At 30.1% G+C, this 25,497-nt stretch overlaps 1 protein-coding gene across 1 annotated transcript in view; it reads right to left on the reverse strand.

The window, feature by feature from the left end:
- The window catches only part of LOC123294916 (DNA topoisomerase 3-alpha), a 56,327-nt gene that overhangs the window by 10,315 nt on the left and 20,515 nt on the right, over positions 1 to 25,497 (reverse strand). The window contains exons 8-12 of the mRNA XM_044876110.1: positions 22,852 to 23,148; positions 21,339 to 21,483; positions 17,712 to 18,017; positions 16,138 to 16,290; positions 7,641 to 7,818 (exon numbers count right to left, since the gene is read on the reverse strand). Coding sequence (XP_044732045.1) covers positions 7,641 to 7,818; positions 16,138 to 16,290; positions 17,712 to 18,017; positions 21,339 to 21,483; positions 22,852 to 23,148 — 1,079 coding nt within the window. The remainder of the gene's footprint in view (positions 1 to 7,640; positions 7,819 to 16,137; positions 16,291 to 17,711; positions 18,018 to 21,338; positions 21,484 to 22,851; positions 23,149 to 25,497) is intronic.

The raw sequence follows: 25,497 nt of genomic DNA on the forward strand, positions 1-25,497 counted from the left end.
AATTTATTGAAATATAATTTTTTTAATATTACTGATAAACAAGATAGACCAGAGTAGATAATTTTTGAAACCAAAAAAAATTACAGTAGGATGAAACCCATTAGAAAAGGAGGGGAATATGATCAAAATGAAAGGAAAAATAAATTACGGTCGATCCGAGTTCGGGAAGTGGGAGGGGGTGAGCTTTTAAGGGTAAAAAATGGTTTATCTTGATTTCCGGCAAAACTACAAGTCCTATGGAAAAAAGTTAAATAGCAAAGTTGTAGGCAATAAAAAGATCTACAACTTTTGTTTTTGCAATTTTTTCACATAACCTCAAAATTTAGGTGAAAAATTCAAAAAACCAAGTTTTTGGTTTTTTATTTATATCTTTTTCAAAAAAATTTTTTTTCTACGAAATTGGGTGAAAACTTACCTTATTATGTCCCAAATACACTGTAATTTATTTGATTAAAAATATTTATTTTTTCGCTTCATTTTAACTTAATATCAAAAAAGCACCCTAATTTTCAATCGAAAATTCTGACGTCAAAATATCAGCTTTTTTCAAAAAGTTTGGGGACTTTTTGTTCGTTGAAATATCTACTTTCTGATGGTGTAAAAAAAAATATACATTACTATAGAAAATATTCTTAGAAAATGCAAAAAATTGAAAAAACCTCAAATTCGAAAATTTTTTTTTAATCATTATGTACAATTTTGAGGTATTTATTAAAATATACACTTTAATTACTCAAAAAACGTAAGATTTCATGTTTTATTGATAAACGAAAAAATTGCAAATTAAAATATACTTCTATAATTAACAAACAAAAAAGTTAATAAAGTTAATATTTAATAAGACATCTACAATATTTTGAAAAAGTTGTAGAATATTCTTTAAATAATATTTGTAGATGCCTATTTATTGCTGTTTTAAGATAATTTATATACCTGAGTGACCTTCGGTGAATTTAAGCCCATTGTAAGTTATTTCATTGAGAAGTGGGGACGGACCTAGGAGGGTCTGGGCCTTACTACATACCTGCTATTTCGTAGATCTACGAGGAAGTAAATGATTCAGATGAAATTATGGATGAAGAACCAATGCAGACTAGAAATAACATTGGAGACGAAAATGATGGTCTTGAAGATTTCGACGATCAACTAGAGTTCGAAAGATTTGTAGAATCTGACGATGAAGAAATGCCTCCAAAGATACAAAAACTAATGAATAACTGCTTAGAATTTCAGATAAGGTATTTATAAATAACAAAATTAACGTTTTTTTTAAAAAAATTTAATGAATAACGTAATCAGAATTAAGTTTCTAAATTCAATAGTCCGATTTACATGTATATTTATTTTGTATGAGATTTTCTATGACATGAATGTAATTCGAGTAAAATAAATAAAATTTTTTTTTAATTACTATGTACAATTTCATCAAAAAAATGTGATTTGTAATTTTTTTTAGTTAAAAAGTTTATTTATTTTACTCGAATTACTTTCATGTCATAGAAAATCTCATACAAAATAAACATACATGTAAATCGGACTATTGAATTTAGAAACTTAATTCTGATTACGTTATTCATTAAATTTTTTTTAAAAAAACGTTAATCTTGTTATTTATAAATACCTTATCTGAAATTCTAAGCAGTTATTCATTAGTTTTTGTATCTTTGGAGGCATTTCTTCATCGTCAGATTCTACAAATCTTTCGAACTCTAGTTGATCGTCGAAATCTTCAAGACCATCATTTTCGTCTCCAATGTTATTTCCAGTCTGCATTGGTTCTTCATCCATAATTTCATCTGAATCATTTACTTCCTCGTAGATCTACGAAATAGCAGGTATGTAGTAAGGCCCAGACCCTCCTAGGTCCGTCCCCACTTCTCAATGAAATAACTTACAATGGGCTTAAATTCACCGAAGGTCACTCAGGTATATAAATTATCTTAAAACAGCAATAAATAGGCATCTACAAATATTATTTAAAGAATATTCTACAACTTTTTCAAAATATTGTAGATGTCTTATTAAATATTAACTTTATTAACTTTTTTGTTTGTTAATTATAGAAGTATATTTTAATTTGCAATTTTTTCGTTTATCAATAAAACATGAAATCTTACGTTTTTTGAGTAATTAAAGTGTAAATTTTAATAAATACCTCAAAATTGTACATAATGATTAAAAAAAAATTTTCGAATTTGAGGTTTTTTCAATTTTTTGCATTTTCTAAGAATATTTTCTATAGTAATGTATATTTTTTTTTACACCATCAGAAAGTAGATATTTCAACGAACAAAAAGTCCCCAAACTTTTTGAAAAAAGCTGATATTTTGACGTCAGAATTTTCGATTGAAAATTAGGGTGCTTTTTTGATATTAAGTTAAAATGAAGCGAAAAAATAAATATTTTTAATCAAATAAATTACAGTGTATTTGGGACATAATAAGGTAAGTTTTCACCCAATTTCGTAGAAAAAAAATTTTTTTGAAAAAGATATAAATAAAAAACCAAAAACTTGGTTTTTTGAATTTTTCACCTAAATTTTGAGGTTATGTGAAAAAATTGCAAAAACAAAAGTTGTAGATCTTTTTATTGCCTACAACTTTGCTATTTAACTTTTTTCCATAGGACTTGTAGTTTTGCCGGAAATCAAGATAAACCATTTTTTACCCTTAAAAGCTCACCCCCTCCCACTTCCCGAACTCGGATCGACCGTAATTTATTTTTCCTTTCATTTTGATCATATTCCCCTCCTTTTCTAATGGGTTTCATCCTACTGTAATTTTTTTTCATTTTTTACCATTTTTGAAAGCTTCGGCACTGGTCTAAGACAGATAAATATATATATATATAAACTTTAGACAGATAAATAATTCATATTTCTTTTAATATTAATCAATTTGAAAATTTCTTTTTCCTCGCTTTGGTCGGTGCAAAAACGTCAATTATATCGTCGTAATTAAATTCTTGGACTAGTTGGGCTTCAATAGACAGTAATGCAAGTGCATTAAGTCTATCTTGGTCCATGCTTGCGCGTTAATAGGTTTTTACCCTTTTAAGAGTAGAAAAAGATCTTTCTCCTGAACAATTTATAGCCGGAATACTCAAAAAATACGAAGAGCAATGTCCACATTCGGATAAACATCTCGAAGATTCCGTGAATGCAATACATTGCATATTTTTTGTGCAGAGCGTACATCTTCCACATTTGCCAAGGAATCTTTGAATTGACAATGTAAATGAATGCATTCATTGCCTAACGTCTTTTCCAAATCATCAGGATACTTACTGATTAGTTTATTGGCAAGATTTTTTAATTCATTCGTGTCTATTTCAGATAATTATCAAAAAAATTTATATTTATAAACAAAAAATGTTCTGGCACTTTTAAATGAAAATTATAACGATATTCAATACCCCTGAATAAAAGAAAATATTGAGACAAAGAAAAAAGTATTAAAAAGTATTAGATTGACTAGAAAACCAATACTTTTCAATACTTTCTCTTTGTCTCCATACTTTTTTTTTTAATCAGGGACATACAAATCTTCGGTATTTTTATTTCACACTAAAAACAGATTGAGAAGTCATTTGGATTAAATAATTTCAAAACGCTTCATACACGTGAGATTAATCTCACTAAAGGAACAGTAAGTAAGAATATCATTGATCGATTAAAAAATTAACATTTTATCCACACAGATTGAGAAGTAGATTAATGAATTGGATTATAATATTTTCTATCGAAAATTTTTCATAAAAACTATTCTGAACCAATTTTTATAATTGATTGTCTTTACTTTTTTGTGACTCTAAAATTTTGGCATTTCATAAATTTTGCCGCCCTAGGCCTCACGGGCCTAGGCTTAAATCCATCACTGCGAGTTCGTAAATGAGCAACATAGCTCAATTGGGTCTTGGGTCCGTAGGACCCATCTTGAGATAGAACAAAAGTTTAAATTTAAAAAATGTTCCTTATAAAAAAATAAACAACTTTTGTTTGAAACATTTTTTCGTAAACATCACTGTTTACCCGTGAGGGCACTAATAAGGCGTAAATTTTATAGTATGTATTATATGGGAATATCAGTTGTGTATGTGTGACGTGTATGTATGTGTAATGTGATATAGTAATCAACACTGTCTATGCATGGTATTTCAACAATTAACTCAATTGTTTGTTTTCACTTGTTTTTCTTGTATATCTCATTACAAAATGTTCGTATAAGCTTTTTGGACCAAAATATTCGCTTCCCAAGCAAAACTTCTGAATATAAAATACTGTATCTTTTGAAATAATCATCGCACTGAAATTTTTTTAATATTGTTCGAAAATTTAAACTTTCTTCTTGTAAGCCCTGGTATATTGTTTTGTCAATTTTTTTCACTCTTCTCACTTTTCGTTTTTAAAACATAAAAACCAAAATATTTCCATATTTTAAGCGGTTTTTTACCCGGCCACCAATTTATAGAAAAAGGCGTTGTCAAAAGTATTATTATGCTCATTAGAAAACTTGCACTTTCTTGTTTTGAGATCTATTGCTCAAAATTTTTTTTTTACCTCTTGCCGCTTTGTACACAATAATTTTTTATTAAAATGATTAATCTACTTTCTAGCATATATTGTTTGTGTACTGTAAATGTTTGTGCTTAAAACAAGAAAAAATTCTATTTTTTTAGATATTTGAAAAAAAAATTGGGAGAATGTTACAAGTTTTTACAAAAAAATTTGACAGGGGTTAAAAGAGGGCAGTATAAGTTTTTCAAATGATTTGAAAGTAATTCCAATGCGAAAATTATTTCAAAAGAATTTTAAATCCAGAAATGGACAATTTTTTTATAGATCATTTTTAAAAATTAATATACAAGTTTTCGAGTGGTCTTTCAAATTTGTTATGAATTAATTTTTAAAATGGTGGTACGCTTCTAATTTTCATATAAAATTTAGAAATACATTCCTAACCTTCTCAATCCTCTGTAAAAAGCGGCAAAGCGTGACAAAAGTTTCTGAGGAATAGATTCCAAAATTAGAAAGTTCAAGTTTTCTAATGAGCATAATAATATAAAAGACGCCTAAAATATGGAAAAATTCAGTTTTTTGACATGTTTGAAATACAAAAAGTGGGAGAGTGATAAAACCTTTTACAAAACAATATGCCAGGCATTAAAAGAAGACAGTTTAAGTTTTCGAACGATATTAAAAAAGTTTCAGTGCAATGATTATTTCAAAAGCTACAGGATTTTAAATCGAGAAGTATCAATTTTGCTTGGAAAGCGAATATCTTGGTCAAAAAGCTCGTACGGAAATTTTTTATACTTCATTTTCAAGAAAAATAAACAAATTTTCCTTTAATATTTTGGTTATGTATATATTTATTCCTCTAAAAAATGGGCACATACGTGTTTTTCCGTTTTGTTTATCCATTCCAGCTTCGAAATATTAAAGTAGAAACTTTATAAAAAAAATTATCCTATATAATATCTCTATAGGGATGTTTACTAAATTTTTTATCACTTCAGGTGAAGAATTCTCACTGGATAAGCAAAAAAGTGAAGTCGGTTTTTGAAAATCTTTTGTAGTGGCAAAATATGAACGATTAAAATTCCTAATTAAACAAAGAAGAAGATACATGTTAATGACGTCATTGTCCGATATCACCATAGAAATACATATAAAATACATATAAAACTTTTTGCTAAAAGGAGATGGGCAACAATTTTTGAATGCTTATAACAAGAGGGAGATATAGTTTAGTGACGTCATTGCGCGGTATCACTATAGAGATTCCAAATAAACCTTTTGCTAAAGGAGATGGGCAATCAATCTTTGAATGCTTATTACGTGTTCGTTTTTTTTTATCAATTTAAATTTCACTTCAAAATTTTACTATAGAATCAAGTCTATTTTTACATTTTTATGTGTAATATGGCAAATTCGACATCAAAAAATAAATTACCGTTTGTTAGTAGACAGCTTGAGGTTAAATAAAATGAAACGCTACAATACAAAACAACGAATTCTTATTGAGAAGTATTATTACCAAAGTAGTGAACCTGAATGCTCCAAATGAAGCCACTGTGAGAACATTAATGGAAAAATCTAAGGAAACTGGGTCTGTAAATGACGTGAAAACAGAAACAAGCGTTCGTCTTGGTCGCTCGACTGAAAATATGGCAGCAGTGCGTGTAAATGTTGCAGAAAGCCCAACCACATCAATTCGTGCTCAGGAAATGGGTGTTTCCACAACCACAATGCATAGAATCTTAGCAAAAGATTTGAAACTTCATGTGTACAAAATTCAATTGACTCAAAAGCTGATGGCGGAAAAACCCACAACGATTGAAGCCTTAAAAGACGAAATTCAACGCTGTATAACTGAAATATGGCAAAACTTATGCGTAACAATCCTTGGAAATATCATTAAAAGAGCACATCTGTGCCAGTAAAGCCAAGGCAGTATTTTGTCGAAAATCTTATTAGATTCATAACCTCATAATATGTACTTCATTATTCAATAAATGTTTCAACAACACGAATCTATCCATGTGGGCACGATGGGGATGTCCACAACCCTAATGTCCCTAATAGACTTGTGACACTACACTTTTAATGTCTATTCAGAGACGACAGAGTAATTTTTTCAACTGATCGAATTTTTATTTTTGTTTGTTTGTTAACATTAACTCATTTATTTATTATTTATGTTTTGTCCATTAGCTTGTATAAAATTTTAAACGTCAAAGTTTTTCGGTGATATAATTTTTTCAATTCTCATTAATTAAGATTACTTTGCTAAATAAACATCAATTATATAACCGAAGGGCTTTGACGTTTAAAATTTTACACAAGCTAGTGAACAAAACATAAATAATAAATATTATTATTCAATATAAATATTTAATAAATATAATTATTCAATATTTTATTTGATATCCTTTGAAATTGTAAAAATTTTATTAAAATCAATCCAGTAGTTTAGAGTCTAAATGTGACACTGTGATGTGCAAACAAACAAACATTTTTTTTTGTACGGCTTTGTCCATGTGGAACAAAATCTTGGTCAGGGCGTCATATATTTTTTAAATATCTCCATTTTACTAACCATTGAGCATTATTTTATGACGCAAAAAACGCGCTAATTAGGTACCTGACAAAGCGTGAAGCGTTATTCGCCTGTAAAATGTATTCGATTTGTGGTCATCATGCTCGGGCAATATAACACGAAGCGTTATTGAAAAGCGCACTTGGCGCGCATTATTTTCATGGTTGGATATATCATTATTCTTGAATCTTTCTATAGTTCTTGGATAATAAATAACGCGAAAAGGTTTGTGACCGTCACTCTGGGATAATAAAACGCGAAGCGTTCTTGAAAAGCGATAATAAATACACTATATCGATGATGAGCGAGTTTATACTTCGACTCACACTTGTTCGTTCGATTTTCGGGTGGCTGTGATCTCAACCTTTTTTGAGGGCTGGTTCCGCGCTGGATGTGTTTCAAACTAATGGCACAAATATAAAACCGGCTTATTTGATCACCTTTTATTACCGATAGGGAATGGCAATAAAATAATGTTTATTTTAAAAAATGACATGTTCGATCACATGGTGAATATTTTTTAGATTAATGTCAACTTACTTGACAGCAGGTTCTCCACAATTACAAGTAATATTGGCACCAGCACCATCATTAGTATGATTCATAAAATTTGGTAAATTGTTTGAGGTAGATGAAGAAGGTTCACTATTATTTTCATTGGATGAGAACCACAGAAAAAACTCACAAGCACCACTTGCACACTTGTAAAATTGTCTTCCTAAAATAATAAATATTAAAATATATCAATTGTTGTTACCAAAGCAGTGCAAAATATTTCAATGATGTCCAGATAAAAAAGTTCATAAACTTTGATGAAGTACTTTATTTAAATGATCTCAACCTAAGCCACAAGAATCCCTTGACTCGTGGAATATATCTTTTTATACTTCAGTAATTCTACAAATGACCCAATGATAAAATCGAATTTGATGCTACCCAGAAACAAAAAATAGGGTCGTGTAGATTGAAACATTCTTAAAAACGTACTACAGTTTGCATTTCTGTAGCTGTTGCACAACATAGCCTAAAAAATTCATAAAAGTCCAAAAATCGGTTTTTTACTATTAAAAAAACAAACAAACAAACAAAGCATACTACAGAAAAAAAAGTCACAATAGAAAGTTGGCGTTAATAAAAAGATCTATCGAATGAGCTGGGTTTTATTAAGATACGTTAAAAAAATTTTATTTTTAACGTATTTCTTTTAATTTTTAAGCAAATGACTCCACCCATATTTAGTAAAAAGTAGCCTTTGTTGAATAGAAAAGGATTATTTTCGCAACTTTAAAAAATATGAAAATTATCCGATTTATAGTGAAAATACGAAAAAAAGGCCTTTTCGTAAATTGACCATTGCCCAGATTTGGCTGTATCTACAGGATTCATTCGGGCATAAATTCTTCGTAATACTTGGTAAAATTGTATGCTGAATGTCAGAAATATTTATTTTTAATTTTTAACCTTAAGGTATCGATATGAAATTGTCTAATTATTCTATTAGATCTCGTTTTTGATATAATTCTGTAAATTGGTAGTAAATACACATTTTATTAATAGGGAAGCGCTTTTTAACATATATACAAACAAAATTAATAACTGTAACATAAGCTTGTTCTTTTAAAAATAATGCCTTTTCATTACATAAAATTTAAGTATCTATATTTAAAACTCATCGTTGAATTCATTATCTTTTATTGCTCTGTCTCTAAGTTACCATTATTCTCGTTCACATTTTCGACGGCGAAATCAGATTGGCCTCATAATTTTGGCAGTTCTCTTCGCCGGACTTCAAACAAACATTTGTGGATTTAAGCCTTTGTTTTTGCATCTACAGTGCCTGCCTTTAAACCCTGTTCCGTATCGTCAACAATTTTTTTGACAATCTCATTTGGAATGAGATCGTGGCTAGTATAAATCAGTACTAAGATGTCATTCCGTATTAAAATGCCATAAATTGATACCAAGCTGCCATTCTCACTCTGTTACAAAGGCATCATCTCAATGTCATATTTTCATTTGCGAGTAAATACTGTTTCTTAGCTGCTCCTCAGTGAGGGGTAGAGATTGTAGTTGAAAAGTGACTCGAGATGTTCATTTTTGAAATAAGTCATATCGGATTTTGTTTAAAGAACATTGCCAAGCTTTACAATATAAAGCTAATATTATCTTCTGCATGTTTTCGGCTAAATGATCAGGATTTGACCTGTCCTTATAAAAAATATTTATTAATTTCAGCAGAGTTGAATGTATATTAATAATTATTTTTGAAAATGAAAAATTTAACAATTTTATTTCGATTTTCAATTTTTATATTTTTAATATTTTTTTTTTAGGTTAAAAATTAAAAATAAATATTTCTAACGTTCAGCATACAATTTTACCATGCCTTACGAAGAATTTAAGCTCCGAATGGACCTGTAGCACAGCCAAAGCTGGACAATGACCAATTTACGAAAAGGCCTTTTTTCGTATTTTCACCATAAATAGGATAATTTTAAATTTTATTTAAATTTTGCGGAAACATCTTTTTGCTACTCAACAAAGGATACTTTTTCACTAAATATAAATAGCATAATTTTCAATTTTTTTTTAATTTTTCGAAAACAACTTTTCGCTACTCAACAAAGGCTATTTTTTCACTAAATATAGAGTCATTTGCTTAAAAATTAAAAGAAATAAGTTAAAAATTAAAAACCGTCATTTTTGACAGTATTTTGCGATTTTCTCGTAAAATATACAACGTATCTTAATAAAACCCAGCTTATTCGATAGATGTTTTTATTATCGACAACTTTCTATCGAAACTTTTGTCAGTAGGATGCTTTGTTTTTTTTTTTTTTTTTTTTTAATAATAAAAAACCGATTTTTGAACTTTTATGAATTTTTTGGTTATGTTGCACAACAGCTACAGAGATGCAAACTATGGTACGTTTTTAAGGATGTTTCAATATACACAAGCCTATTTTTTGTTTCTGGGTAGCATCGAAAAATATCATTTTCATAGAATTACTGGACTAATTGGGAATGAAAGCGAGTAAAACATAAATACATAAAATTCAAATATGTGTTCGGAAAGTAAATTTTTAGATTACTGAATTTTCTTATATTAATTTCTATAAGGTCATTATTTAAGGAGATACGGCAGTTTAGTGTGAAAAGTGTTTTACATACTCAATTTTTTATAAATACTTACACACCCCGCGTACGCTTTCAAATTAACGTACGTTTCATCCCGGTACGTAAAATATTAAGGGATGATAAAAAAGTTTCAGATATTGATCTAAAAACTAGAAAGTATAATTAATCTATCAGATAATAATACAGTAACCTTGTAGTTTGTAAATACGGGGTAGTATGCATCAAATCCGGTAATTCCGATTTTTTGCAGACTTGTTTATGATGTTGGTCTAATGAATAATCCAAGTTTGTGACCTCGAGCGCTGAACGCAACTTTTGTCAAAAATCGAAAAAAAATCCGATAAAATTTTGGATTTTAGCGATTATAACCCTTAAGGACTATTTTATTATGCAACCTTTTTAGAAAGATTTTGACCTTGCCAAATTTGTGACCTTGAGCGAAATTTGTCAAAAATCGAAAAAACTTGTTAGTTTCAACTTTTTATCATATTTTGGCGATTATAGCCCTAAACGGGTAGTTTTTGAAGATTTTTCAAGTTTTTAAGTTTTCTAAATTTGCTACAATATGAGACTAGAATCGTCTTTGTAGTCCAATATTTTCCGAGATAAATCCTTTCAAAGCCTTTTGCAAATTATGTCGTTTTAATATAATTTTGACCCAGAACAACACTAGCACACTCCGTCAGAGGTAAATGGAACTACCTCCAGCTAGAGTAGTTCGAGTGATGTCATATTGCCAATATTGGGTCTGCAGAGACAATTCTATTCTCATATTGTAGCAAATTTAGTCTACTAAAAACAACTTGGCAACAAAACTTACTTCAAAAAATACCCCTTTAGGGTTATAATCGCCAAAATCTGAAATTTTTCGGGTTTTTTCGATTTTTGACAAAGTTGCATTCGATGCTCGAAGTCACAAACTTGGATTATTCATTGAGACAACATCATAAACAAGTCTGCTAAAAATCAGAACTACCGGATTTGACGTAAGCTCTGATGTATAAAGTTACGTCGATAAATTTTGAAAGGATTTATCTCGGAAAGTATTGGGTCTACAGAGTCCATTCTCATCTCTATATGTAGCAGATTTAGTCTACTTTAAAAACTCTAAAAAATAGTCCAAAATCCAAAAGTTTCACCTATATTTATTATAAAAATTAATAGATTTAATTTTTATTTTCTATTTATAGGATTATTTTTATAACATGTATATATGAAATATATTAAGGGATACTAAGTTAAGTCCCAAGTTAGTAACGCTTAAAAATATTGATGTTATGAATAAAATTTTGCTATAGGTGTTTATAAAATCCATTTCCGGATGTCTGTGAACAATAAAATAAAAAATGAAAAGAGATATTAAGCTGAAATTTTTATACCGTGCTTAGGACGTAAAAAGTGAGGTCGAATTCGTAAATGAGCAACCTAAGTCAATTGGGTCAATTGGTTCTCCGTAGGACTCATTTTGTCAACCGTTAAAGATACAAGAAAAGTTTAAATGTAAAAAAAATTACTTATAAAAAAATAAACAACTTTTGTTCAAATGATTTTTTCTTAAACATCACTGTTTACCCGTGAGGGCGCAAATTATATAATACGTGTTACATGAGATTATTAGTTAAATATGTGTGTGACATGTATGTATGGATGACTATCTAAGAGTGGCTATCTTTCTTTACTTACATGACATAAAAAACAAACTATTGTGTAATCAACATTGTCTATACATGGTATTTCAACAATTAACTAAATCAATTGTTTGTTTTCAAAGTTGGGACTTAACTTACACAAACTTACTTAGTATACCTTGATATAATATTACATATATACAGGGTATAAAAAATAGCGAAGTCTCTTTTATATTTTCTATTCAATGTCAGCAAGACTATAAATATTTATTATATTGCAAGAAGACTAGAAAAGAGAAGAGTTTAATCCTGGGCCCATATCGTCCGGCACTTGTAAGTTGGCGTATCTGAATTTGGCGGCGCTGATTGTATCTTACGACCATAGCGTATCATCATAGTAGTATATTTAATATCTAAAGCACTTGTAGTCTAATAAAATTAAATATAATATCATGGTAATAAAGAAAAAATTAATGCATCTTTAAATTTTCCACAGTTGTTTATTAAGTTGTAAACACAGAAAAGCCAACCTCTCAGGGGCCTACCTAACCACCTTCTTTGGGGGGTAGTTGAGGGTTTTAATCAGTTTTTTACAAATTACTAAAAACTATGTATGCCTCAAATAAGAGAAAAGTTAAAAAAATTTAAAGTTCTAGCTGAAGTATTTGTGCACATTTTCGTTTATTTTTTTGAACTTTCTAGCTTTAAAATTGATCGAGAAATGTCAATTTTAAAATGTAATTTTTTTGTTCATTCAATCATGAAAAAGTATCCATATATCCATATGCAAAAGTTATTCCTTATAAAAAAATTAACAACTTTTATTTGTAGCATTTTTTATTTGTAACATCACTGTTTACCCGTGATAGCGCAACTTAGGAAAAAACTTTGATGTCCACTTTCTCCAAAACTATGAAAAAAACTGTGTTGTTTTTTTTCAGGTTAACTTTAACTAGTGGTTTTGTGAAACTTTTAGAAAAACAAAAAAAAATTTCAGTAAATACTTTTTGAGAAGTAAATACTTTATGCTAATTCAATCAAATGAAAAAAAATCAATCTTGTAAACCGTTAAAGACAGAACAAAATTTAAAACATAAAAGTTATTTCTTATAAAAAAATAAACATTCCTTTTTATCCGTGAAGGCGTCTTCAAAATACTTTCAAAAATTTTGAAATTTTTGTAAGTATTTTCTGGAATTTTTTTTTTCTTTTCTAAAATGTTTTAAAAACCCACAAGTTGAAGTTAACCTTAAAAAAATCAATACACTTTTTTAAATAGTTTTGGAGAAAATGGACACCAAAGTTTTTTCCTAAGTTGCGCCCTCACGGGTAAACAGCGATGTTTAAGAAAGAATGATTCAAATAAAAGTTGTAAATTTTTTTATAAGGAATAACTTTTACATTTAAACTTTTGTTCTATCTCTAACGGTTTACAAGATGGATATTTTTTCATTAGATTGAAGGAGCAAAAAAAGTTCCATTTAGAAATTTTCATATCTCGATCAATTTTGAAGCTAGAAAAAACGAAAATGTACACAAATACTTTGTTAATTTTTGTATAAGATATAACTTTCACTTTTAAACTTTTGTTCTATCTCTAACAGTTAAAGTTAACAAGATGGATACTTTTTCATTTGATTGAATTAGCAAAAAAATTCAATTTTAAAATTGGCATATCTTGGTCAAATTTGAAGCTAGAAAGTCGAAAAAAAACGAAAATGTGCACCAATACTTCAGCTAAAACTTTTAATTGAATTTTTTTTATTTGATACATGTTTTTTTTAAAGTAAAAAACGGATTAAAACACTCAACTACCCAAAAAAAAAGGGAGTTAGGTATGCTCCTGAGAAGTCGACTTTTTTTACGAAATTTTTACAACCTAATAAACAACTGTGGAAAATTTCAAAGATGCATTTATTTTTTCCTTTTGGATATTTAATTTGATAGTACTATTAAATCAATGTTATTATGTAAAATGAATAAGATTTATTGCATGAAGTACAACTTACAAGAAATAAATGAATTTTGTTATTTAATAACCGATAATTATAAAATGTAAACAACTAAACAAGCAATCACATAACGCATAAGATTACAGGGTTATGCTATGCCGTTGACACATGCGACGAACTTGTGCAGAGCCAATATGCATAGTCGTGAGAAACAATGAGCGCCGCCAAATTCAGGTATGCGAACTTATAATTGCCTGACGTATATGGACCCATCGAATGCAGCTCTCCTTTTTCTAGTCTTCTTGATTATCTTAGTATGGAGACGATAGTGACTTGAAACACTCAAATACATTAGAATTAACAATCGACTTTAACCTCAATTATAAAGTTAAAAAACGCGTTTAGAATTATAACAAATGTTAAATCTGGAACTCAAAATGCACAAACAAAATATAATTTTAGACAAGTGAAAACAAACAATTGACTGAGTTAATTGTTGAAATACCATTCATAGTCAGTGTAGATTTCTTTATCACATTACACATACAAACATGTGACACATACATAACTGATAATAAAGTATAGTACATATTATAAAATTTCCGCCTAATTGGCGTCCTCACGGGTAAACAGTGATGTTTACGAAAAAATGTTTCAAACAAAAGTTGTTTAATTTTTGATAAGGAACATTTTTTACATTTACTAACTATTTTTTAACTTTTGTTCTATCTCTAACGGTTTACAAGATGGGTCCTACGGACCCAAGACCCAATTGACCTATGATGCTCATTTACGAACTTGACCTCACTTTTTACGTCCTGAGTACGCTGTAAAAATTTCAGCTCGATATCTTTTTTCGTTTTTGAGTTATCGTGTCCACAGACGGGCGGACGGACGGACGGACAACCGGAAATGGACTAATTAGGTGATTTTATGAACACATATGACAAAATTTTTTTCCTAGCATCATTATTTTTAAGCGTTACAAACTTGGGACTAAACTTAATATACTATGTATATTTCATATATACATGTTATAACATTTCATGATAACATGAAATGTTATAACATGTCTTTGATTGGACTATATTCACTGTGTCACAGAAGTAACGGGGAGAAAGATAAAAACCTGTAATATGGTATAAAAACACTTTCGCACCATTATTTGAACAAACTGGGCAGCGTAATGTAGCAAATCAATCTAAAAGTGTGCAGTTATATTAATCTCTGCTTTTAGAGTTTTTTTTTTTTTCAGTTGTGTAAAAGCTGAAAATAGACCACCACAATAGGTTCTTAAATTTCTATCATTGTAAAAATGAGTTTCTTAAATTTACATTGGTCCTTTTTCCCTTTTGATTTTGAGCATTTTTTTGAGTCGGTTCTTTTTGCAAAAAAAATTTGTATTGGAAACATTTCTTTTGAAAATTAACTGCCGTATGTATTTGAATTTCAAAAAACAAAAGTTTTGTTTGATAAAAAACAATTTTTTAATACAGTATATTTCTTTGTCTCCTATCTGTTACGAACAATAATCATGTCGCAGTCAATGAACAGTCTACCCTTTTTACTAAAAGCTGTTCAACTAGCTTCCTGAACAATATCAGGCATTCAATCATAAAGCCAGACAAATGACTAGGATTACTAATGTTTAACTACTTGCCTAACCTAGTCATTTAAATTTAGTTCCTTTTTCTACTACTAGTCGCAGAAAAATACACACTATCGATATGGCGTAGACAAGCAACAATCTTGTTGGGGTTTCTCACAGTTTAATTTCGTTTACGCAAAAAAGACTACAATGGAAGAGTGTAGTGACAAAGAGTTCAGATACAAACTATAGCGACGAAATTTCAGAGAGTTGAATTTATTTGAGAGAAACTGTGGCAAGTCAGTATCCTTCTCGTGGTCAGGGATTTCAAAAATGTATCTGTTAGCTAGCTATGAATCAGTGTCACAATAATAGAAGTGCTTGTTTTAAAAACAAAGTTTTTAATGTGGATCTAAATGCCATGGAAGTTACTTACTTGCGTTAACAAATAATAATTTAATTATTAACATGTGTACTTTGTTGTAAATTACGTAAATATTATACATTTTATAATGTCAGACATTTTATCTTTTTTGGATGATCACCCCAACGTATGAATGACCTAAGCATCAGCCATCCAGTTCATTAAATGTTGTATTAGACCTTACGGTTAAATATCATTCAAGTCGCTAGTTGAACGGAACCGTTTAGTAAAGAGGCTGGCCTGTTAACTGAACGACATATATACAACAATATAATTCTATTGACAACGATTTCTTTCTGAAACTTACCAATATTAGGTCCTTGTTTCCTAACTGTGAGTAAAATTGCTGGCTGTGAACATCCACATACAATTTCTGAATCTTCGGCATTCGTTCTCTGATTATTTCGATTTGATGAGGCGTTTAGTGATGGAATATTAACATGACCAAAATTGTTTGGACCTAAAAAATAAAGAAACGTTTAGAATTTTTAAACTTTCTATATGCCGTACAGTTTATGTACGGCATTTATGTACTTTACCGGCGAATAAGTCGGTCTTAAAAGATCATATAAAAAGAAATAAACAAGATTTCAATCGTACATACTCAATTTCTTGTATAAATACTTATGCACCCCGTGTATGCTTTTAATATTTATATAAAATTAACAAATAAATTTTCTCAGTGTTTCAGCTCCGCACATAAAATATTAAGGGATGGTAAAAATGTTTAAGATATTGATTCAAAAACTAGAAAATACAAGCTACCGGATCATATATATTTCATTCAGATGCAATCATTTTTCGCCGAGATATACCTGTTTTAAATTTCGAGAAAATTTAAAATTTTTTAAGTGCGCCACTTTTTTTCGCGATTTATTATACACTGTGTTCATTTCAAAAGTATCCACCATCAATAACTCTTGACCTTATGTGATTATTGTTTTGAGTGAAAACACGTGGATTTAGATATCGGGGGGAAGTTCAAAAATGGTTCCTAGACAATTTTAAGTTTCGCCCCTAGCCACCCAACTTTGAAATTTCAAATTGAAACCTAAAATTCTCTAGGTACCATTTTTAAACTTCTTGTTGAGGAAATCGGAATAAAGCCCTTGTGTTTAAATATTTAGTAGTAGTTTATTATGACAAATGTAGGTCTATATATATTAAGTAAAAATGCAGTCAAAGCATTATACAAATAATAATTTGACATACATACATATCGCGTACTAGTTCAATGAATTAAGCAATATTGTAAATACATATTTTCAACACTTCCCCCTCGATATCTAAATCGACGTGTTTTCACACAAAACAATAATCACATCAGGTCAAGAGTTATTATTGTGGATACTTTTCAAATGAACGCACTGTATATAAGGGGCGATTCATTAATTACGTAAGAATTTTGGTGGAGAGGTCGGGTTTTAAAAAATAAATTCATTGCTTATGCGGGGAAGAGGGAGTGTAAACTCGATTCTTATGTAAAATTTTATGAGTTGATATTTAATATTAGAAATAATGTATGTACATCGATAACTATAGTCCTTGTGCTAAAGAAAAAAAATCTTTAATTTGCGTCAAACTGTGATTTTTAGTAAAACCAATCCTTTTCTAACAACGTTGTATAATTCGTCAAAACGAGATTGAATCTTATGTTAGTAGGGGGGGGGGGGTTTCGAAAAATCTTATGTATGCTTACGTGGGGAGGGGTGGGTCAAAAATTGTCAAAATCATGCTTACGTAATTAATGAATGGATACTCACAGATTTATAACAAAATTTCGCCTCTCCTTGTTGATCTTCGATTCAGTGCATAAGTCTATATTTTCGGGAAAATATGACTAAAAAACATGCAAAATACTGTATTAGAACAAGCACTTACTATTACTCTGCGAATTATTTCCAAATGTATTTCGTGTTGGATTACTATTGGTTGTATAACCACTGTCGCGAATTGGAAACGTAGATTGTGTTGTTCGATTATTATCGGTTCTATTGTTTGTAGACTGTATTCGAGTATTGTCATTTCTGTTATTAGTTGATCCCAAAGTTCTTGTACCATTATTGACTGCATTGTTACGATTATTATCGTTATTTATTTGTGTTGATGTAATAATCCGGGCTTGTGATATATTTGTAAATTGACTTGGAACGGTATTTGGAGTACGAGCCTGGCGAGTACCTGTACCTGTTCAATTAAATTTCAATTGAAAAATAGTAGTAGACAAAGTATTAGAGGGGTGACATCTAATTAACCCCTTATTAACCTAAATTTCTTCCCCCCTCTACCATACTTCCATATTTGCTTCGTTTTCTCTAGCCCTTTCCCTGTCGCTTTCTCTCAATATCGAGAGACGGTTTCAAACTATAAACCAGATGAAATTACATAAATGCAACCTACGTCTATTCTAGATGAAAATACGAGACACAAATCTTTTCTTTTTCATTTCACATTTTTAGATTGACTGTATTGAGTGTTTAAGTTCCAATTGGTGAAATGTAGAGATAATGGTCTTAAAAATACGTGCGATAGCTTGTTGGATGCGGAATGATGTCTAGAAACATGTACTAAAAGCATTTTTTAGCACATAAAAATTGAAAAAGTTATAAACAATTAAAGATAAAAAAAAACGAGTCTCACAATGTTTCAGTATCACAACGGATCCTTTGGTCTAAGTGTGTCCCACCCCAGGACAGCCACTTTACCCTAACCTAACCTGCACATTTTTTGCATATAGTTAAAACTTGAAGTGGATGCATTTTAGAGGATATGTGAAAAAAACCAAAATTGTTTGCCTTGGCTTTGTAAATATAACCGTATCTATTTTCACTAATTTTTAATTTTTAGTTTTAAATTAAAATTTTTATTCATTTATTAATTTATTATTTATAAGCAAAATTTTTTGCATTGAAACTTCTATCTCTAACGGTTTAAAAGATGGGTCGCTTGGACTCATGTATCTTTACGAACTCGAAATCACTGTTTACGTACTTTACGGCGGACAGACAGAAAACAATTGACTAATAAGATGATATATGAAAGTGATTTAACATTTTCACCGGTTCCCATAAAAATCTACTGGCAAGAAATCGATTTTTGGGTTAGTCTGTTTTTTTGGTTTTATTTTCTCGATTATGGCTCATATGTTTTTCCTTAAAAACAAAGGTTTAAATTATCAGCTAGTTATAGTTATTTCTTGAAACAACTTGTAGAAGCTGTTCCTTGATAGGTATAGCAATATATCAAATAATAGGATGTGGCAATTATGGTTTTTTCATTATGAAAATGTTTAAATTTCCATTGATTATAGTTTTAAATAAATACAGAAAATAACAAAAAAACACAAGTGAAAACAAACAATTGACTGGGTTAATTGTTGAAATACCACTTATAGAATGTGTTGACGTAATCGTTAATTTTTTTACGTCAAGTGAGTAAAGAAACATAGCCACATATACATACATGTCACACACACTTAACTGATATTTTCATATAACACGTACTATAATCCAGTAAATATGTATGAAAATATGGGGTTGCTGTGCAAAAGGTCGGGTAGTTTTGATTTTTGGATATGTTGTTAGTGTTGATCCCATGACTTAAAATCCAAGTTTTCCACCTCGGGGTGCCAAGGCGCGCCGCGGGGCGCGCCACTTTTTAATGAAACATCGAAAATTTGACCATTCCTAAGTGAAATCTCGCGAACGGTTTATTTTACAGAAAATATTATTTTAATAAATTAAAGGGTAATAAATTTGTGACAGTTTAAGCCCAACACCAGGTTTGTAGCGTAAATAATGGCTGAATTATAGATCTTCAAAATAAATTAACTAAGATAATTGGGATCAATGATATAGGTTGGTAAACCTGCATTATTAATTGATCAGCTGAGTGTTAATAGTTTAGTAAAAACAAATTAATTCTATTGTCATGTTATTGTCAGATTTGTTGTTTAAAATGATCTGAATGTTCGTGCATGGTTATTGCTTAAAAGTATCATTTTTAAGATACAGAAGTGGCTAGGTCAAGAGAAAAACCCTCTTGAATGGGGCTGGGTATCTACCAGATTTGGGCTCTCTCCCCTCAAAATGGACAGAGATGCAGCTCCTGAATCCCTTCTTAAAATGATATCTTGCAATTGTAAGAAAGCGTGCAAGAACTCATGTGGTTGCCGTAAAGCTGGTCTTATATGTTCTTCTCTATGCACCTGTTCTCTAGGAGAATCTTGCGAAAACGTTTCGGAAATAAATCCGTTTGAGGGGAGCTTTGAAGACGAAGACGACATGCTGGCGTCAATAAATAACTCTAAACATGAAGATATAGGAGAGTTAAATTTTCCGCTGGATGAAGAGAACAAGGAGCATCAGGCAGAGCTTGAGCATTTCCATCCTGGCCCATCAAAAATGCGAAAACTTTAAATAGATACTGTTATCGTTATTTGTAACAAATACTTCCAAAGTGTACTGTATTGTTTTAACTAAATAGGACATTCATTGATAAAAAAATGTTAATATATAACTCCTACAAACACACTTTTCATTCTTTCTTTCATAATTTTATTAATACATTCTTTTATTCTTTTATAGCAAATAAACTAACATACACAATTAATTTATACGGCGTTTGATTTAAACAATTATATTGTGGAAATATTTTTAAAAAATCACGATTTTCACAAATCTTTGAAAAATTGGTTTATTTTGAAGGTTTGTATTTCAGCCATTATTTACGCTACAAACCTGGTGTTGGGCTTAAACTGTTACAAATTTATTACCCTTTAATTTATTAAAATAATATTTTCTGTAAAATAAACCGTTCGCGAGATTTCACTTAGGAATGGTCAAATTTTCGATATTTCATTAAAAAGTGGCGCGCCCCGCGGCGCGCCTTGGCACCCCGAGGTGGAAAACTTGGATTTTAAGTCATGGGCCTAACACTAACAACATAGGAAAAAATCAAAACTACCCGACCTTTTGCATACCACAATGTATTATTTTACTGAACTACTATGTAATTTGCGCCTAATTTTTTGCGCGTACTCACGGGTAAACAGTGATGTTAACGAACAAATATTTCAAACAAAAATTGTTTTTTTTTATAGGAACATTTTTGATATTTTGTTCTATCTCTAACGGTTTACAATATGGATCTTACGGACCCAATACTGACATAACCTATGTTGCTTATTTACGAGCTGGACCTCATTTTTTACGTCCATAGCACGCTATAAAAATTTCAGCTTGATATCTCTTGTTATCGTGTTTACAGACAGACATACAGACAACCGGAAATGGACTAATTAAGTGATTTTTTGAATACCTATACCAAAATGTTGTTTGTAGCTTCAATATTTTAAAGCGTCACAAACTTAAGACTAAACTTAGTATACCTTGATATACTTCAAATGTACATGGTATAAAAAGGTAGTTGATTTTATTAATTAATGACTAAAAATGATCGGTAAAAATTACACGCTTGTACTTACTTGACTAATAAAATGAAACTTACTTTGACTAACTCGATCAGCACTAATATTAAAATCATCTAACAAATTACGATCGCAACCGCCAAGACATGCAATATGTGGACTGGTGTAACAACCATAAACATGTCTAATGAATTCAAGCTTTATTTTTTTATATTCAGGTCCACACTGAAAAAAAAAAAAAAAAAAAAAAAAAAAAAACAGAATCAGTGTCAGAACTAAATCAGTTTGGAAATAATTTGAATAAATTCACTTTGTTCAAGAGTTATACAATTTACTTAATTAACTCAATTGACTCAAAAAAAAAAAAATTGCTTTTTTCTTAATTTTCAAATTTTTTAAATGTATTTTAAGGTGGTAAAAAATAATTTAGAAAAAATTGATGAGATTTTTTGTCCAATTAGATATTCTACTAAGTATTGATAACTGAAAAAGGGATCCAATTGGTCTTTTCATTATGTCATAAGCGCAAGTGCATCTTTTATTTGTTCGTACTGACAGCAATAAGTAGAACTAAGATAGAAGATATTTGTTATTCATTTTATCACATTGGTTATAAATCATTTAGTACGAAATAAAAGTGAATCGTGATTTTAAAATGAAAAGCCCTATTCCTGTTTAATAGTACAAATTTTTATCGGTAGTTGGCGGAATTTATTTGATTTGAATTTAAATATTTTTATTGGCCTTAAAAAATGGTAAGTACAAATATGCCATCTGGTAGTCAAAATTATGTTACTACTGAATTCGGGTCTACTTGCGAGTTGCAACTCCCAGTTATCAATAGAGCTTTACATATACTCGTACCTTGCATCAGTTTTCTTGATGGCATTTTCCAAGGCAATGATGCACTACTTTATTTATACAGTCTTTTTAAAGTTTACATATGTTTGAAACTCGAAAAATAATTTTTATCGAATAAAACAATAATTTCAATAAATCAAATTATTAAAGCGGTTCGTTTTTCTATAAAGACCATTTTTGTTCAAATTGAATGAACAAACGCACAAAAAAGGTATATATTTTGCTATCATTTACTGTCTAAACTATTCGGTTTACAAAAATGTTCCAAACAAAAAATGTTTGCGTATTTATAAAGAACAACTTTCTAATTTAAAACATTCATCTAATGTTTGTCAGTTTTGAATCAGAGTGAGAATTTAATTGAAACTGGAAACTTCGATCGAATCTTCGTTCCTCAATGAAATTTATTTATCGAGTTTCATATAATTATACGGTTTGTATTTATGGCTTACATTGAAAATTTAATAATATTTTCTAACAAATTTAAATCAGTAATTATGTGAATTTACATTTAAAAAACATTATTTATACAATTTCGTATCTTATTTTCAATCAGTTAATTTGACATTTTCTATACAGTTTACATGTAAAAAATTGAAAATTAGTCATAACAGCCATCTTTTACGCCAAAATTATCCGCTGTAAGCGCTGGCGTTGATTTGATTGTTCCTACCGTGACTACGGCACCCAACAGATAGTGTGAAATCTATAGTTTTGATAGTAAATAATTACCCTTTGACACGATTCATCCATTACAGATGCATTTTTCACTTCCATTGGAAACCAAACCACATTATTACAATTTGGCCATCCAGTGCAACCTAAAAATATCTCCGTACTATTCTTTTTGGTACGAAACTTCATTGGATTACCACACTTTGGACATTTAAATGGTGACGTTGTTGATTCGGTCATTATGTTCATTTGTACATTTTGTCGAGGTTCTGCTTCTAGTCGGTCTCCAATCGCTCTATCAATCACACCAATTTGTAATAATACCTTACGGAAAACTGCTTCATACTTGCTTATCTGAATTTAAAAAACATAACTAACTTTAGAAATCTTTTAAAAATAGTTTAAACGGCGTGAATACTGTCGAATGTAGAGTAGGTTTAACTCAAATCAGTGTCAAAGTTAGATCCTCAACTCAAATGAAACAAAATTAAAATAGCAATACTGTTGTAAAATGATATAAATATTAAAGAAAGGCTATAATCGTACAATATAATTATTGTTAATTGTAAAAATTAGCTTCGGAAAAAAAGACCAGAAAAAATAGACTCGGAAAAAATAATAAACATAAAAATAAAACTCAAACACATCTAATATTGATTTTTGATAACTCTGTATTGTTTCAATTAAGAATTAGTTGGGTTGAGTTTGTGGACTATAGAGGAGTTGGTTGGATTTTAAATTTTAGGGACACTAAGGACACTATTACAGAAACGGAGATATTATCGTAAACGATATCCATCCGATATTTTTTTTTTTTGTGCAGAGAAAATTCTTGAAAATTTTTGATTTGATATATAATATTTATGATATATAATATTCAGATGTTTTTTCTAGATTTTTGCTTGTCTGTTTTTTCCGGATCTATTTTTATTATAATTATTTATATATTGTTTATAATTTATATGTTAATTCCTTTTTGAGTCAATTTTTTCCCGTCTATACATTTATAATAAGAATGGAAGCTGACTGATCGATCAACGCACAGCTGAAACCGCTGGTTCTAGAAGCATGTTTTGTACGCACGTTCCTTAAGTAACGTCGGAGTACGCTATAATTAATTGTACAGTGCAAAATATCTATAAATAATTAATTAATATGGCTACCATCGCGAGTTTAAGCGAAATGCTCCAGAAATTTGCGGATGATTGCAGGGCTGAGTTTGGATACTTAAAGAAAACTTGTAGTGAGACGAATGATAAAATCACTGCCATAGAGCAAGGTATCCTGGATTTGCAACAGGAAAATCAAGAGTTGCGAGTAAAAGTGGAAAAAATGGAGTCGAAAGTTGAATTTATGGAGAGACAATTAAAAAAGAACAACCTAATATATTTTGGAATAGATGAAGGTAATGAGGAAACTACCAACCATTTGGAACAAAAAGCTTTATCTTTAACTGATAAGCTACAAGTTAACATAAAACCTGACGATATTGCAAGCGTTTATCGTATTGGAAAGCGCAATGGTAGATTTCCTAGACCTGTCTTCATTGCTCTTGCTAGTTATAAGAAGAAGGTGGAAATAATCTCAAACAGAAGCAAGCTAAGGGGAACAGATATCTTTGTAAATGATGATCTAACGCCAAAGCACCGAGAGACTCGCAAAAACTTACAACTTCATGCTAAAAGACTGAGAGAGGAGGGTGAGAGAATATCAATCAGAGGTGAGAAAATTGTGGTGCATGAAGATTCGTATGATGAACACCAAATGCAGGCACGACTGATGGTTTAAGAAGAGATGTTTTAGGGCGAACTCTCCGATCTAGATCCAATAAAAATCAACCACCAAAAAATTAATTGATTTTAAGAAAAACTTAAGTGTAGTGTTCTGGAATATAGAGGGTTTAAAATCGAAGTTACAGGACAATAGTATTATTAGTTATGTAAAAAAGTTTTCTTTTATTTGTTTAGTTGAAACATGGTCACAAGGCGACTTGAAATTCGAATTAAATGGGTATGAATGTTTAGTTAAAAATAGAAGTTGAGTTGTAGAAAGAGGTAGATTTCCGGGTGGATTAGCGGTGTTCTATAGTTCGCAGTTTCAAAATAAAGTTACGGAAATTTTTAGTAGTTTACAAGAGGTAATGTGGGTTTCATTTAAGGATAGTGATAGTTTTTCTGTTGGTAATAGTTTACTTACATCCGGAAAGTTCGGTTTTGGTCAATATTGACTTTTTCAACCAGTTGGAAGAAGAAATAATAAGCTTGTCTCAAAGGTATCCAAAGGCAGAAATAATTATGGGTGGGGATTGGAATGCTCGAACTGGAAATGCAGAAGGTGATGATCAAACTGAAGTGGATAGATATTGTTGTTCTTTTGCGTATGATGTGTTAAATACTAAAATAAGGGACAGGAAAAGTAAGGATAAGGTTTTGAATAAATACGGTAAGCAATTTTTAAAATTTGTACGCGATTTAGATTTTATAATTTTAAATGGTAAAACTAAAAGTGATATGGCGGGCGAGTTGACTTTTGTATCGAAAAATGGCTGCAGTTTAGTAGATTATGTTATTGTAACGCCCGCATTGTGGAACGACGGCATTGATTTAAAAGTGGGAGATGAAAGTCAATCACAGCATTTTGCTCAACGCAAAAACGCTCAGTAGGATCTAAAATCTGAAAGTTTAAATGGAAGGAAAATGAGAG

Source organism: Chrysoperla carnea, chromosome 3 (genome assembly GCF_905475395.1).
Source record: "Chrysoperla carnea chromosome 3, inChrCarn1.1, whole genome shotgun sequence".
Classification (NCBI taxonomy): Eukaryota; Metazoa; Arthropoda; class Insecta; order Neuroptera; family Chrysopidae; genus Chrysoperla; species Chrysoperla carnea.